Raw genomic sequence first — 13519 nt, forward strand, 5'->3', positions numbered from 1 at the left:
GTTGCATTAATTGCCATTCACTCAAAATACTTTTAGAATGAATTACTAAAAAAAACGTAAAATAAACGCTATAAATTGCAATTTTATCTTTGCCATTACATGACTGTTTCATAATTTTATCTCAAAATCATAGTTAACAAATTGTCTTGAAATAAGGGAGAAAGTATTAAATGCAAATTTTTTTAGTTTTTGAAGGCAGTCGGGAAGTACTTTTTGTCCTTCTCCACGATGTTCTCTAGCAGGTCGTCGACGTCAGTGTTGGGATAGCGTTCCACCCACGACTGGATATAGCCTTCGTGGCTGGGTTCATAGGTTTTCAGTTGGACCTTCTTGTTCTCGTCGATCACCGTGTTGGCCTGGACGAGAATCATGCGCGGTTTTTTGTGTGCCAGACATATATCTCGCCACTTAAACCACGGATGAGAGCCGCTCTCGTTTACTTTCGAATAGTGCTCGTACATGGCGGAGGCCGCATCGATGTCAGCTGTTGATTTGTACACCTGCAACTTGGTCAAGAATTCGCCAAGTGCCTTCCTGCCCACGGTATCGATCTTGCTGCGATCCACAGTCAACCGGAGGTTCTTGCCGTCCTCAGTTTCCTCGACTTTAACAAATCCTTCACCTGCCTCCAGCAGCACCTTCATGATCACAAAGCGCGCGCGGGAGTGTGCCTGCAACCAGAGCTTGGATTTCGGGTTAAACATCTCCAGAGCCACTCCCATTCCATTCCAAATAAGACTTAGCCAGTTGACATAGATAATATTGTCTTGCTCCACCTTGTCCTTGAAACCGAAGATCTCCAGGATGTCCGGCTGCAGGGAGAGGTACAAGCCCACAGCCTCGGCGCGGCACTCCTCGTATGAGGATCCAATGGCTCCGAACTTGGTGTCGTACGTTTCTCCCGGAAGATACCACTTGGTGATGGGTCCGCCGGTGATCAAGTTCTTGGTGTTCTCTTTGTCGAAATTATATACACCTTTCTCGTCGATGCGGAACAGCTTACCACTGCCATGACCCAGCAACTCGTGGAGACCGACTTGCACCTCGAAAGCTTTCACCTTGTACTCCTTCATTAGGGTCTGATCTTCATCGGAAAGGAACGGAATGGGATCCTTGCGGTTAATGTTGGCCAGGACATTGCCCAGCGAAACGTTTTTGAAGCCCTCATCCTGACGGATTTCATCGTAGTTGGGAATATTAATGCCCGCTGGTACTCCACTGCCGGCAAACGTCAGAACATCCAGAGAAGTGAAGTCTGGTTTCAGGTAGGAGTCCTTTTCGTATGGCTCCGTCCATGGCAGGTACTCGATTAGTTTCTCGGCGCGATTTACCAGTTCGGAGAACTTAGCTGAGCACTCCTTGTTCACTATTGCCACGAAGCCCTCGAATTCAGCACGACCACCAGCAGGATCCCTGTAGGTTTCAATGAAGCCAATGTAGGTCTCAATGACTGGTCCCTTGTCCTTAATCCACCAACGCGATCCGTTCTTGTGCTCGGCCAGCGAACCCTGTTCAAAGGACCTTACGTAGTGCTCGATCATCTTAGACTCGTTTTCATTGGCCGAGTACTTCTGGGCCTCCAGCAAATGTTGGTTGACACGCTCTAGCAGCTTTTGGTAGTCACCGCGGGTTACCCTGAACAGGTTACCGTTGAATTCTTCCGTCGGAAGTGTGATTCCGTCTTGAGCAGACTCCGCCACTGAACCCAACTTCACATCGTATAAAGTGCGATTATTTTCAACCACTTTAAAGGTGCGGCACATGTATGGTTCGATGCGTTTTGAGGTCAGCCAGGTATTTACAATCTCTGCATCCTCCTTCGTGCAGTTGTCCGACCAGTAGGTAGTGACTCCGTCGGGAGCAAATCCCAGAATTTCGTTGCGCGCCTCCAGGGCATAGATTAGATTCTTGACCTTGTCGAAGATTTTGCCCACGCGTGGCTCATCAGCGTATGCCGCCGAAGCCTTCACTATGGCCTCGAACTTCTGCTCGGATAAATTGGGCACAATCTTACTGTCTCCCATGCCCTTGTAATTGCCCGTGTTGGCGAACACACCGCAGGCGTAGACCAGGAAGCCCTGAAAATGTTCTTATTTTACAAATGTTCGGCACATGTATTTTTCTTCTTACCGTAAATTCATCCTCAGAAACTCCCGCCTTCAGGGCGCTAGCCCTTAGAACGGGGATTTTCTCTGCCAGGAATATGCGATGTAGAAGGGAGAAGATGAGTGGTGCCTCTGGACTGGATTGGATCAAAGCGATGAGTCCGCCGTCCCAAGAGGCCTGGCTGAAGTGGTGGGCATAGTGCTTCTCCTTCTCAGTTAGACTCTCGAAGGCATTCTTGCAGTCCAAATCGACAATGGGCTGAGTGTTGGGCAGGACGAAGTGAGCGGTTTTACTGGCCATCTCAGCGGGTTGGGGAAGATTGGCGCTGCAGCTAAAATGATACCAAAACAGCCGAATGGATAAGATATTTAGTTACGATATAACACCTGGAGATACCTGTAACGAACGAGGGAGCTAAAGAATCCCGAGCTTCTGGATATGGAGATTGGCGGTCGAACTGAGCGAATACTGGGAAAACTCCCGTAATTTAGACGACTACGTATCTGACAAAGCCTGTTCAGTTCCTGCCTGGATCTCTGTAGCCCTTTTATCCAAAACATAACTGGGAATTTTTAAACTTTTCTTTTTGAAGGCTTTACATTACTTGATGCTCAACTGGAAAATGTGAAAATACTACTTTAATTTGGAAGAAAAGCCAAAGCGTTTGAGGAATACATGAAAACTTGATGATAGATGCAAATTTATCTCTGGCTAACCGACCAAACTGCAGATGTGGCAGTTAAGCGATGTTTTACCAAAAGAATCTACAAAACAAAACTATGGCTTAAATGGAGCCCAAAAACGTGAAGAACTATCAGATTACACAGAAAAATGTGAATGTTTGAAAAAACGGGTTAGTCATTCAAAAGCAAACAAAACCCTGTCAGGCAATGGTGTTTTATCGGGAAAAGATATTTAAATTTGCATTTCGTGCTTACTTACCTTTTAAAAGTGAGAAAAAATGCAATAAAAAATGCCGACAAAATTGCAAGTTGTGCAAGTAAAGTGACCAGCTGCTATACAGCTTTATACATTAAATTTATATATTATCTAACTTTATATTTCTCCGACATGAGAATGGCAAATATTTGGCGGTTTAATATGAATTTATTATTACATTTAAAGGTAAAGGAAAAATTCTTCAGTTAATATTTAATTGATTTGCCGTATATTATGTATTATGTACAGAAACGAAAAAGTTGAAATTGTGTATAGTGTAATGGCTCAGTAGCTACATAATGCCAACAATGTAGATGATAATATAATCCCGCCCGAAACTTGGAATATCTTCGTAATCCATAATTTTATGCTATGATATAGCCAAGCCACAACCATATATCTCCACCTAATCCCAAAAAACACAGCACCCATGTTAGCCTATACAATATGTTGTCCATACTTCCTCCCTTAAGAAAGATGGGCAAATCGTTTTGAGCCTGAAATTGCTTCCTCAACTTGGCCATTTTCGGGGGTAATTTTCCTGGCGTGGTCTTTGCAGCTGCAGCAGCGTATTTTAAAGCAGCTGAGTTCCGAAATAAACGTACAGGTGTACAAAATGCACCGAATTCACCGACTCCCCGAAGGAAGGGCTGTATGTAAATGTATGCAGATGTAAATAAATGTTATTTTTAATGAGTTTAGTACTACTTACGCGGAAGGATAGACTGTTTCTTAGCATTTATGGCTTTTGTAACTTTTGTGGTTACAAATTTTGTCTGACTTCTAACGAAAGATGAAGTATAATGGAATCAAAAAAGGACCTCTTCTAGATAGGTATTTCAAAGAATACTGCTTTAAATTTGAATTTTATAAATCCGCCACCTTCATCCATAACTATAAAGATCTCTTTTGTGTGAATGGTTAGGTGGTGCAAATTAAGGTCACTCTACGCGGGTTTTAAGAACGCATTGGTCAAAGCTAAATAATGCGTGTTTATTGGAAAAATCAAGATGTCCATGGCTAAATACATAAACCGTTCCGTGGGCAAAGCTGGCAAAGATGTGGCAACAAGGATATGCACCCTTAAACCCACTGAACCAGAGCACCATGCGATTCACCTTACTGCCGGAGAGAATTTCGTGGGACGAAGCCGGGAAACCGGAATCAGGGACTCAAAGTGTTCAAAGCGGCAAATCCAGCTAAAGGTGGACCTAAAGAATGCCATTGTTGGCCTGAAAGTGTTGGGTGTCAATCCCTGCGGCGTCAATGGACTGATGGTTATGCAGCACTCGGAATGTGAGCTAAAGCACGGCGACCTGGTGGAAATCGTGTACGGCAGGCATCCTTTTGAGGTGGTTTTCAGTCCTCCACCAACGGATAATACAGCGGAAGCTGCTCCATCGCTCACTTTATCATCGGTCCCAGAGAAATCCGAGAGATGGGACTCCGCTGGCAATGGAAAACTTGTAATCTATACCAGCAATGGCGTCAAATCGTCTGAAAAGATAGCCGGTTACGATATGGATGGCACCATCATAAAAACCAAATCGGGATTGGTTTTTCCCAAAAATACTGACGATTGGCAGATCATATTTCCCGAAGTCCCTGGAAAACTAAATAATCTTTACAACGATGGCTTTAAGATCTGTTTCTTCACCAACCAAGGAGGCATAGCTCGCGGTAAAATTAGCTTAGATGACTTTAAGGTCAAGATCAAGCAAATTGTGGCTAAACTAGGAGTTCCAATTCAAGTGTTCATAGCCATCGGTGACGGATTTTACCGCAAACCGTTGACAGGAATGTGGGAGCATCTGAAGAGTGAAATGAATGATGGTGTTGAGATTCGGGAAGATCGATGTTTCTTTGTGGGCGATGCAGCTGGAAGACCGGAGACGGGCAAAGGAGCAACAAAGCAGCGCAAGGATCACTCTCTGGCAGATAGACTCTTCGCCACCAACATTGGACTTTCTTTCTATACTCCAGAAGTCCATTTCCTCGGAAAAGCAGTTGAACAGTGGAACCAGCCGAGCTACGATCCCACTAGCGTCCCAGACCAGTTGACTCTGTTTGAGCCCGATGACCTGACCTTCGAAAACCATCCCTGTGAAATGGTTATCATGGTGGGTCTTCCGGGATCAGGAAAAAGCCACTTTTGTTCATCCTTTTTCAAATCGCGGGGCTACAAGATCGCCAATGCAGACACCTTGGGAAGCACACAAAATTGCTTAACTGCTTGCAAACGATTTTTGGACTCCGGACAATCTTGTGTGGTGGACAATACAAATGTAGATGCAGCTTCTCGCAAGAAGTTCTTGCAGCTGGGTAGCGAAAAGGGAGTACCCTGTCGGTGTCTTCTTATGAATGTGCCCGTAGCTCAAGTTAAGCACAACATAGCATTCCGAGAGCTATCAAATCCTTCGCACGCTAAGATCAAGGATTTGGTCTTTAACATGATGAAGAAAAGGTATCAGGAGCCAGCCTTGGACGAAGGATTCAAATCTATACACAAGGTGAACTTTAAGCCGGAATTTTCCGACGAGAAGCAAGAAAAACTATACAAAATGCACTTGCTGGAGAAGTGAGGAAGTAAGAAAAGATCTATTTAATCCAAAGTGAATATACGCTTGGCTATGTCGTCGATCAACCAGTCCATGGAACTGAGCAGTTTCTCTCCAGTCACCGCGCTAACTCCGGCTACCAGCCAATGATGCGTAGTGATATCCTCCAGGTGTAGTATCTTTAATGATAAAGGATATTAAAATATTTTTTTTAGATTATATGTTAGCATGCGTACATCTTTTATTTCATTCGATGAGAGGGCACCAGGCAGATCTTGTTTGTTGCACAGAACCAGAAGTGTGGCTCCTGCCAGACGTTCTTCTTGGAGTAAGACTTGCAGTTCCTGGCCGCATGACTCCAGTCGCATCCTGTCAGCACTGTCAACTACCCAAACGAGTCCGTCAGTACACTCGAAATAATTCCGCCAGTAGGATCGCAGGGACTTCTGGCCACCAACATCCCACATGTTCAAGGTGTAACCATTGTGTTCCAGGGTTTTTATGTTAAAACCCAGTGTGGGTGAGATTGTGTCTATGGGCTCCCCATTAAAGCGTTTTAGGATCGTAGTTTTGCCGGCATTATCCAGACCTCTAAGGAAAAGCAAACCATGAATCACTAATCTTTGTTTCTAAATATCCAAGAACTCACAGGAGCAAAATGCGCATTTCCTTCTCCTTCTGTCGCATTTTTTTCAATACTGTTAGGAAGCCCATGACAACGTTTGGGGTTTTTTAAAACTATGGAATAATATATTAATTATTAAATATGCAGCTGGTTAAATTTGTTTATTTTAGTAAATAATAGTTTTCGGGTGAATGGCAAAGGGGCTGGAATTATCGATATCCAAAACTGATATTTCGATATAACATCGATATTCCTCCAGCTGTAGCTGTCATATTCGAGACCGATATTTTCGCCCAGGAAAACTGCTCACTTTTTGCTAAATCTTAAAAATAAACTCTAGCAAGATGATGAACCTGTCGAGAGTAAGTAAATTATTGATGTTCATTTACTCCACATTGTTTGCTGGAGAAGAAACATGGGTTTTATGATTCCAAAGAACGCATCACCTTCAAGCAATTACGTAAGTTCCCTGGAGTCCAAGAACTAACCGCACATTTCGTACTCTGCAGGCTGTTGTCCGTAGCTTCGCTACAACCGCTGGCCGGAGGTCTGCTGCTGTACCCAAGGAGCAGATCGAGAAGGGTTACTTTGAGATCCGCAAGGTGCAGGAGCACTTCCAGAAGAAAGACGGCAAACCAGTCTTCCTGAAGGGATCCGCTGTCGACAACGTGCTGTACCGCATCACCGTGGCCCTCGCCCTCGTTGGAATCGGTGGCATGGGCAAGCTCTTCTACGAACTGAGTGTTCCCAAGAAGGAGTAAAGTCGGTGTCCTGATACTTAAGCTAAGCCAATAAACCCCGCGCAACCTCCGTGATTCAGCGTAGTCGCCTTATATTTCGATGTTTTGATTGTGTAAGTTCCATGGATTCGTATCATAAATAGTCTTATATTTATTTTAAATCCATGTTATTTCTGTACCTGTTCAACTGTAACTAACAGGGGCTAAATAGTTTCTAAACACTAAAATTATTCATTCAAATTGATATTCATCTTGAAAGCTAGATAGGATCGCAAGTTGTCGATATTATATTTCAAACCTCAACAGGGCTCACAAGTATTCAGTATAATATAATAAATAATAACCAATTCCTCTCGATCTTCCAGAGCTTTGCCCCGGATACCTGGTCAACATGAAACACCCCAACCCACAACCTGGCTTGTTGTTTTGTGTTAGAATACTAAGATTTGTTGTGTAAACTGAACATTCGCAAGAGCATTTAAAGCGTGGAAATATAAGAGAGATGGCTGTAAAGTAACGAGACTGTTTATTTGTTTTAATGTACATGCACGGTCGCTGGCAATGCGATATTTGCCCAAAAGTATTTCCCCTTAATTGCATTGACATTAAGTAAACAAACAGCGACTGGCCTGGAGCGAAGATCTGGGATGCGGCAGAGTCTGGGGAATCGGCTAAGGAAACGGCCTGTTTTATAAATCAAAGGGCGGCAACTCGGCGCGTTGCCATTGGCATGGAAATGCATTTTAAATCGAGCGAATCATGTTGCGCTTTAACACAAGCACAGGCCCGTGCACCCAGCCCGTTTATTAATATCCGACTGCGGCGGAATATGCAATTCAAGGCGTTTTTCATTAGTTATTTCTCCATAAACACTTAAATAAAACTAAAGCATTAAAAATTAAGAAAACATCCGCCACTTTATGGATATTCTCTTGCATTTTTAACGGAGCCGCAAATGTGCAGTGCGTTACAAAAGTGGGAAAACTGGAAGAAAATGTTTAAAAAACTTAGCTTTTTATAAAGTTCATATATTAATTTTTTTTGGAATTATAAAGCATTGTGGTAGTTAAAAAATCCATCAATATTATGGTTATTCTGAAAAAGTAAGCTTGAGTTTAAAAATGCAGTTTTCCCATTGAAATCGTGGGTTTTATATTTTCTGTACGCACTGTACTTACACACCCACCGGAGTGGATGAAGTAGAAATACATAGCCCTTCCTTTTCTGTTGTGTTGCGTAGTGTTGGTTTGCCATTATTCCGTTACGGCCCATTTGAATTTTGGGATGTGCGCGCGAAACGAAAAGCATAAAATGGACGCGGGCTGGTTTACCGTTAACACACTTCGAATAGCCAGCAGTTCTGCGTAGGTGGTTTCGAACGGAACTGAAACTGGTATAATCTATAGTCGACATTGTAACCTATTCCCTGGGTTTCATTATTCCATACCTCCCTATTCCTTTTTTGTATTTAATACGTTTATACCCATAGATCAGACAATTTTGTTGATTATGGTTTCCGCAAAGAACATAATCGGTAAGTTACGATGTACTCCAGCTTCATTCTTTTCGTTTTTCTTTTTATTGCATAGTCCGTTTTAAGTTATATGGGCATTTAGCTACATTTGTATATGTAATATATATGTATACAAACACACATGCAAGCGCGAATATATATATATATATGACCAGGCTGATGAGGTTACTAGAAAGCTAATTGATTGAAGAATAGATCACCAAAACCAAACAAAGAAACGAACGATGAGTTGAAGAAAAGCCGAAACAGACAAATATTTAAATAAATAATTTTTCAATAATGATCTTTCTTATATTAAATCGGGAACATCGCTGGGTGGGAAAATGTTGCTGATGTCCACGGTTCCTCGGAGTTTGTCCTCTAGATTTCCGACAATTTTTCCGGCATCAGACGGGGCAAGACTTTTCGCTGAACCCTTCTTATAAATTAGCAGTTCGTTCACATTTAGCTTCTTAAGCTTGATCATAAGGTGACCTGTAATCTGAGAACGCTGTATGGTGGACTGATCCGGCTTGACTTCCTCATTGTAGGATATCTGAAAGATCTTTTTCTTAACAGTGACCCTAGTGTAGATGGGCTGAACATCCACGTCAATTAGAGAGGTATCCAGATGTTTATAGACTTCCAGTTGCAGCAAGTAATAATCGGCCTCGTCCTGAAAGTTAAAGGGCAGCTTGCCCTGGTTTAGATTGTAGGGTCTGCCGCATGGAGCGAAAAGACTGCGATCCCGTTTTGGAGGATCGAGCTGAGGCTTGGTTTCATGACGCTCTCGGCCCAATCGATGTTGCCGGGCAATCTCCATGCGAATTTCTGGACAGTGCTCGCTTTTCGCCTGCCAGAAGGCTTTGATTCGTTCCTCTTCGTCCTCGATTCCCGCACAATGTTCTGCCAAGGCGGACTGCTGCTGCTCCACTCTGATTCGCTGTTCATCCCTTTCAATGGCCTGATCCGCCTGCTTTTTGACGATTATTGCCCGGTTCTTGGGTAATGATCTCAATGCTTGGAGGCGTTCCGAAAGTGTAACCTCTACGCAATCCAAGCTATTCAGTTGTGGTAATGTGGCAATCACATAATCCCTGTAGTGAGGGTAGTCCACGCAGGGATTTCCAATGAGTACCAGTTCACGGAGATTATGGTTGTCACGTAGCGACTCCAAGCTGGTTAGTTCTCCTATGAAGTTCAGAGTAAGATCTAGTTTGGTCAGCGACTCGCAGCCCTCCAGGTTCTCCACTCTTTCAATATTATTGATGGCCACATTTAAATACTCCAACCGCTTCAGTTTGTGTAAGTTCTCCAGGCGGGCAATCAAATTAGATTGAAGGAGCAGAATCTTCAGGTCGCGACACCAGTTCTGAATATGGTCTATGACCTCGATGTCCTCCTGGTGCAAGGAGATTTCCTCCAGAGTGCTGATTAGACGCTCATTGTGTTCAGACTTTTTGCGAACTAGTTTTTCGGTAATGAGCACCATAATGACGACTGTGTGCTGTAAGGGATAATAATATATGGCAAATAGAGTAAGCCAACTCCGTTGCTAAGTAACTTCCTTTTTATTGTTATTGTTTTTTGTTTGGGTTTTCTATCGTATCCCAAAAATAAAAACTCCCTAAAAACGAAGGAAGATCTCGTTTTTTAATTAAAGTTCGTTTGGTTAATTATGGGATGGGAAAGTAGCGGCGCACATGTCGCAAACTTATTATATTTCATAGACTGTGAAAAATTTAAATGAACACAAAATGCCAGAGCTCTGGCGGGACTCCATCCTATGCCCTGTGTCTTCGGTCGGTATCTTTCGGAGTAACTGCAACTGCAACAGCAACCGTTCCACTCGACTGCCCACAGCCAAATTACAATAATAACTCAAGAAGCATAGAAGATGCCAGGCTAAACGCTCCGCCTTCTCTTCCCAGCGATCCCGCAATCCTTTGGCTTTGCCAAAAACAATATGGTTGGAACGAACAGAAACAAACTGAATAACAAAATAAACCCCAAATGGGGAAAGGGGGATTGGATGCGGATGCGTGTAGAATCGGGAATCGAAAAATGTGTTTCATTAAATGTTATTTATAGTCGGCAATTTTATGCATTTAAAGCGCGTCTATCAGCGCTGCATCTCAGCGGCATCAAGGCGATGCGGAAACGGCAGCGACGCCATATTGGAAACTTTAAGGCGGCGGGCTTTGATTCTGGCCGGGATCGTGGCGCATGGAAGAGAGATGCTGGGTTGTGGAGCAGGGTCAAACTGATTACCACGGCAATGGTTGGGATTTCCCTTAAGCAGAACCAACTTTCACCTTTCTTCCCCTGTTTTGTTTGTTTTCTTTTTTTCTGGTTGGATTTTAATATAGATAACATTGGATACTTAAGGGGTATTAAGGTATAATAGACTGGGCTAGTAGTGGGAATCAGGCATTAACCTTTAATGTACTTCTGACTATGAACTATGAATATGCAATTCTTCTGTTTAGGAGGTATTAGTATGGTAGTATGGTATGTATTAAGCGTTAAGCGCCAGAAAGTATGCAAGATAATACGAATTTTGTGATATTCTACAGAACAATTTTGGTTAAAAAAAAAATAAATTATTATTCTTAAAGTTTATAGTTTTCAACGCCCAAATCTTTGTTTCTTTTTATATCCATTTTCTCGGGAAGATTTTTGTACTACTAAAAAATGTAACAAGTAACTCAAAGTCCGGACATCTCCAACATCTCCTTTACTCGTTAGATGCTCCTCACGTGAGTTATGGCCACGTCCTGGGCCGGATCGGATCAGATCAGATCGGCTTGGGATCCCGGTTCGCAGTCCGCACAGCACAGCAGCCGCAGCCACAAATCAGAATGCCGTTGAAGCGTTCAAGTGCAACGAGCATGAAGCGAACTCGCTGCCGCTTTCGTCCCCAACTTCAGCTCCACCTCCCGCTCCTCCACCGGCTGCTACTTCCCCCAAACCCCAACTTCATTTCCATCTCTCCGTTTGAGGCTGTCGGCAAATCTGGGCAACTTTCAGATGAGTATTTCGTCAGATTGTCGCTGCCAGGGCTGATGCCAGAAAAAAAAGAAAAGAAAAAAATGTAAAACTGGTGAAGTTGGACCTTCGGGCGATTTTTTGACTCTTCAAATGCGTGTTTGCCCAACGAAACCCGTTTGGCCTATTAACACTTCGATTACAACTCAACTTTTTCAGCACTCCGGACACACGGACGCAGACACGGACCCGGGCACTCTGGGTGGTCCCGTCGCACTATTAGTTAGATTTTGATTTATTTGAGCTTCAATTAGTCGTTGAACAAATCTGTTTATTTATTTGCTTTTAATTATTGTTGGAAACCACAAAGCCGTGCTACCGCTCTTTATGATCGCCGTCGCCTCGTTCCTTGCCTTGGCCGAAGAAGGTTTTTAATTAGCACCCGCCGGATAATTCACAAAAAGCCATCACCAAATAGCCGAGGATTTCTTCAGACGTTAATGGAACCGATTCCCCAAACGACCGATCAGTGCAAACACAGTTTTGTCTTTCGAAATAACAACCGAAAACGAATTCATATTGTTATTATGATTTCATGTTGATTTGCGAATCTGGAATTTCCATTACAATGGGGCAAAAATACCTGCAATCCATCGTAATAAAATATTATTTTGATATAGTCTCGCATCCATGGCTGCCTCCAAAAAGAGGGTCTCGGCTGGCGTAAACAAACAAAAACATATTGCATGCCTTGCCGGAGAATAGGAGGAATGCCGTAATATACGAGTATAGCTATCGGCGATTTATAGGCCGTAACAAGCCCGGCCCCGTGAAAGATGCGCTGGGAAACCGAAACCCCGGCAAACCAGAAACACATGTCCGGACTTTAAGGACTTTAAGGAGGGCATGAGAAAATACATATAGTTCACACTATTTGGTCAGTGCTGGAAATAACGTCATCTAGTTAGGAATTTAAGTGCGAACGTGTGGGATCAGGTGACAATAAGGTCGGTTGCGGTATGTTGCCTCTCAAGTGAGCCGGGTGGGTATTCGCTTACACCAATAATTCATCCTCAACTGCAGTTGCGTCGATCCGTTTTATGTAGCGCCCAGGGTCCAAGGTTCTAGGTTCCAGGACTCAAGTGGCTCGCATAATCACGTGTCGATGCCTATTTCGCCCGGGATTTATTTGCCTTTTTTTCGGGAGTGCCGCTGCCGTAGACAATTTGACGCTTCCGCCTACGCAAGTAAGCATGCACTTGGGAAAATATTTTTGTATTTTTGGCTTTATAATGAAACTATAAAATTTAAATATCTGACTTCCTTCTCCTTTATTAAATATAATACACTTTCATTATGATCTGTAGATTTATCCATATTTATTTGGAAAAACCAACTTAAAATAGAAAATGGTTTAAACTTTCTTCAGGATCCTTTTTGGGAAAGAAAGAGATACATATTTGAATATAGAAAGAAACATGTAACTTAATATCAATTTCTTTCAGTGCACAGTCCACGCCCATCTGGCGCAATCTTATGTAACTTGCCCTCCGCCCCTGACTTATATGTGTCAATTTAATAGCGCATTTGCCACTTTATGACATTCGATGCTGCTCCTGACACTCGGACAACTTCTCCAGACTCCTTCCTTCAAATCTTTGGTGCTAGCTCCTTTGTTTTCTCAAGTGCCTTGAATATTCCACTCCGACTCTTTTCACTCCTTGTTGTTTCACAACACAGAAAAAATACAACTGGGTTGAATCTGGGGACGAGGAAATAAGCGGAAAACGCACAATGTTCATTTGTTATGCTTGTCATTTGTCGCCGGCTGACGGCAACTTCAAAGCCTGTCACCCAATTTGTTAAACGCAGAGACAATTTTGTCATCGGCTCCCCCACATGATCCCCAATTCTTCAGCCATCAGACTGAAGCTTCGGCCGCCGGGGAAGAATTCTTAGCTTTCGCATATGGCCAATTATTTTGTAAGTCGATCGCCGTATTAAATGTTGCTTCCATAAAATAATAAAATAATACAGTTTTTTAATACAG

At 43.0% G+C, this 13519-nt stretch overlaps 6 protein-coding genes across 7 annotated transcripts; 2 read left to right on the forward strand and 4 right to left on the reverse strand.

The window, feature by feature from the left end:
• Nucleotides 1-75: 75 nt before the first annotated feature.
• LOC108109520 (dipeptidyl peptidase 3) lies at nucleotides 76-3123 on the reverse strand. 2 transcript variants are annotated; one of them, XM_017218074.2, is made up of 4 exons: nucleotides 3049-3123; nucleotides 2503-2721; nucleotides 2131-2437; nucleotides 76-2078 (listed from the first exon to the last, which is right to left on the reverse strand). In XM_017218074.2, exons 2-4 carry the CDS (start codon nucleotides 2664-2666, stop codon nucleotides 183-185), a joined length of 2367 nt encoding a protein of 788 aa, XP_017073563.1. In that variant the 5' UTR covers nucleotides 2667-2721; nucleotides 3049-3123; the 3' UTR covers nucleotides 76-182. The 2 variants fall into 2 exon arrangements, with proteins under 2 accessions (XP_017073563.1, XP_017073564.1); XM_017218075.2 differs by lacking the exon at nucleotides 2503-2721 and having other exon boundaries at nucleotides 3049-3118.
• Nucleotides 3124-3193: 70 nt separating this feature from the next.
• LOC108109531 (cytochrome c oxidase subunit 7A1, mitochondrial) lies at nucleotides 3194-3886 on the reverse strand. The gene is made up of 2 exons (XM_017218095.2): nucleotides 3758-3886; nucleotides 3194-3695 (listed from the first exon to the last, which is right to left on the reverse strand). The coding sequence occupies exons 1-2, from the start codon at nucleotides 3782-3784 to the stop codon at nucleotides 3411-3413; spliced, it is 312 nt and encodes a 103-aa protein (XP_017073584.1). The 5' UTR covers nucleotides 3785-3886; the 3' UTR covers nucleotides 3194-3410.
• An 87-nt stretch (nucleotides 3887-3973) lies between these two features.
• On the forward strand, nucleotides 3974-5822 carry LOC108109528 (uncharacterized protein F21D5.5). Its single transcript, XM_017218092.2, has one exon. It carries the CDS (start codon nucleotides 4056-4058, stop codon nucleotides 5625-5627), a length of 1572 nt encoding a protein of 523 aa, XP_017073581.1. The 5' UTR covers nucleotides 3974-4055; the 3' UTR covers nucleotides 5628-5822.
• LOC108109530 (ADP-ribosylation factor-like protein 2) lies at nucleotides 5625-6427 on the reverse strand. The gene is made up of 3 exons (XM_017218094.2): nucleotides 6253-6427; nucleotides 5840-6194; nucleotides 5625-5782 (listed from the first exon to the last, which is right to left on the reverse strand). Exons 1-3 carry the CDS (start codon nucleotides 6315-6317, stop codon nucleotides 5648-5650), a joined length of 555 nt encoding a protein of 184 aa, XP_017073583.1. The 5' UTR covers nucleotides 6318-6427; the 3' UTR covers nucleotides 5625-5647.
• A 37-nt stretch (nucleotides 6428-6464) lies between these two features.
• LOC108109532 (cytochrome c oxidase subunit 7A, mitochondrial) lies at nucleotides 6465-7485 on the forward strand. The gene is made up of 3 exons (XM_017218096.2): nucleotides 6465-6590; nucleotides 6738-7081; nucleotides 7334-7485. Exons 1-2 carry the CDS (start codon nucleotides 6573-6575, stop codon nucleotides 6987-6989), a joined length of 270 nt encoding a protein of 89 aa, XP_017073585.1. The 5' UTR covers nucleotides 6465-6572; the 3' UTR covers nucleotides 6990-7081; nucleotides 7334-7485.
• A 1246-nt stretch (nucleotides 7486-8731) lies between these two features.
• Nucleotides 8732-9984, reverse strand: LOC108109529 (protein tilB-like). The gene has a single exon (XM_017218093.1). The coding sequence runs from the start codon at nucleotides 9971-9973 to the stop codon at nucleotides 8792-8794; it is 1182 nt and encodes a 393-aa protein (XP_017073582.1). The 5' UTR covers nucleotides 9974-9984; the 3' UTR covers nucleotides 8732-8791.
• Between the last annotated feature and the right edge of the window lie 3535 nt (nucleotides 9985-13519).

This window comes from Drosophila eugracilis, unplaced genomic scaffold, assembly GCF_018153835.1.
Source record: "Drosophila eugracilis isolate 14026-0451.02 unplaced genomic scaffold, ASM1815383v1 contig_47, whole genome shotgun sequence".
NCBI lineage: Eukaryota > Metazoa > Arthropoda > Insecta > Diptera > Drosophilidae > Drosophila > Drosophila eugracilis.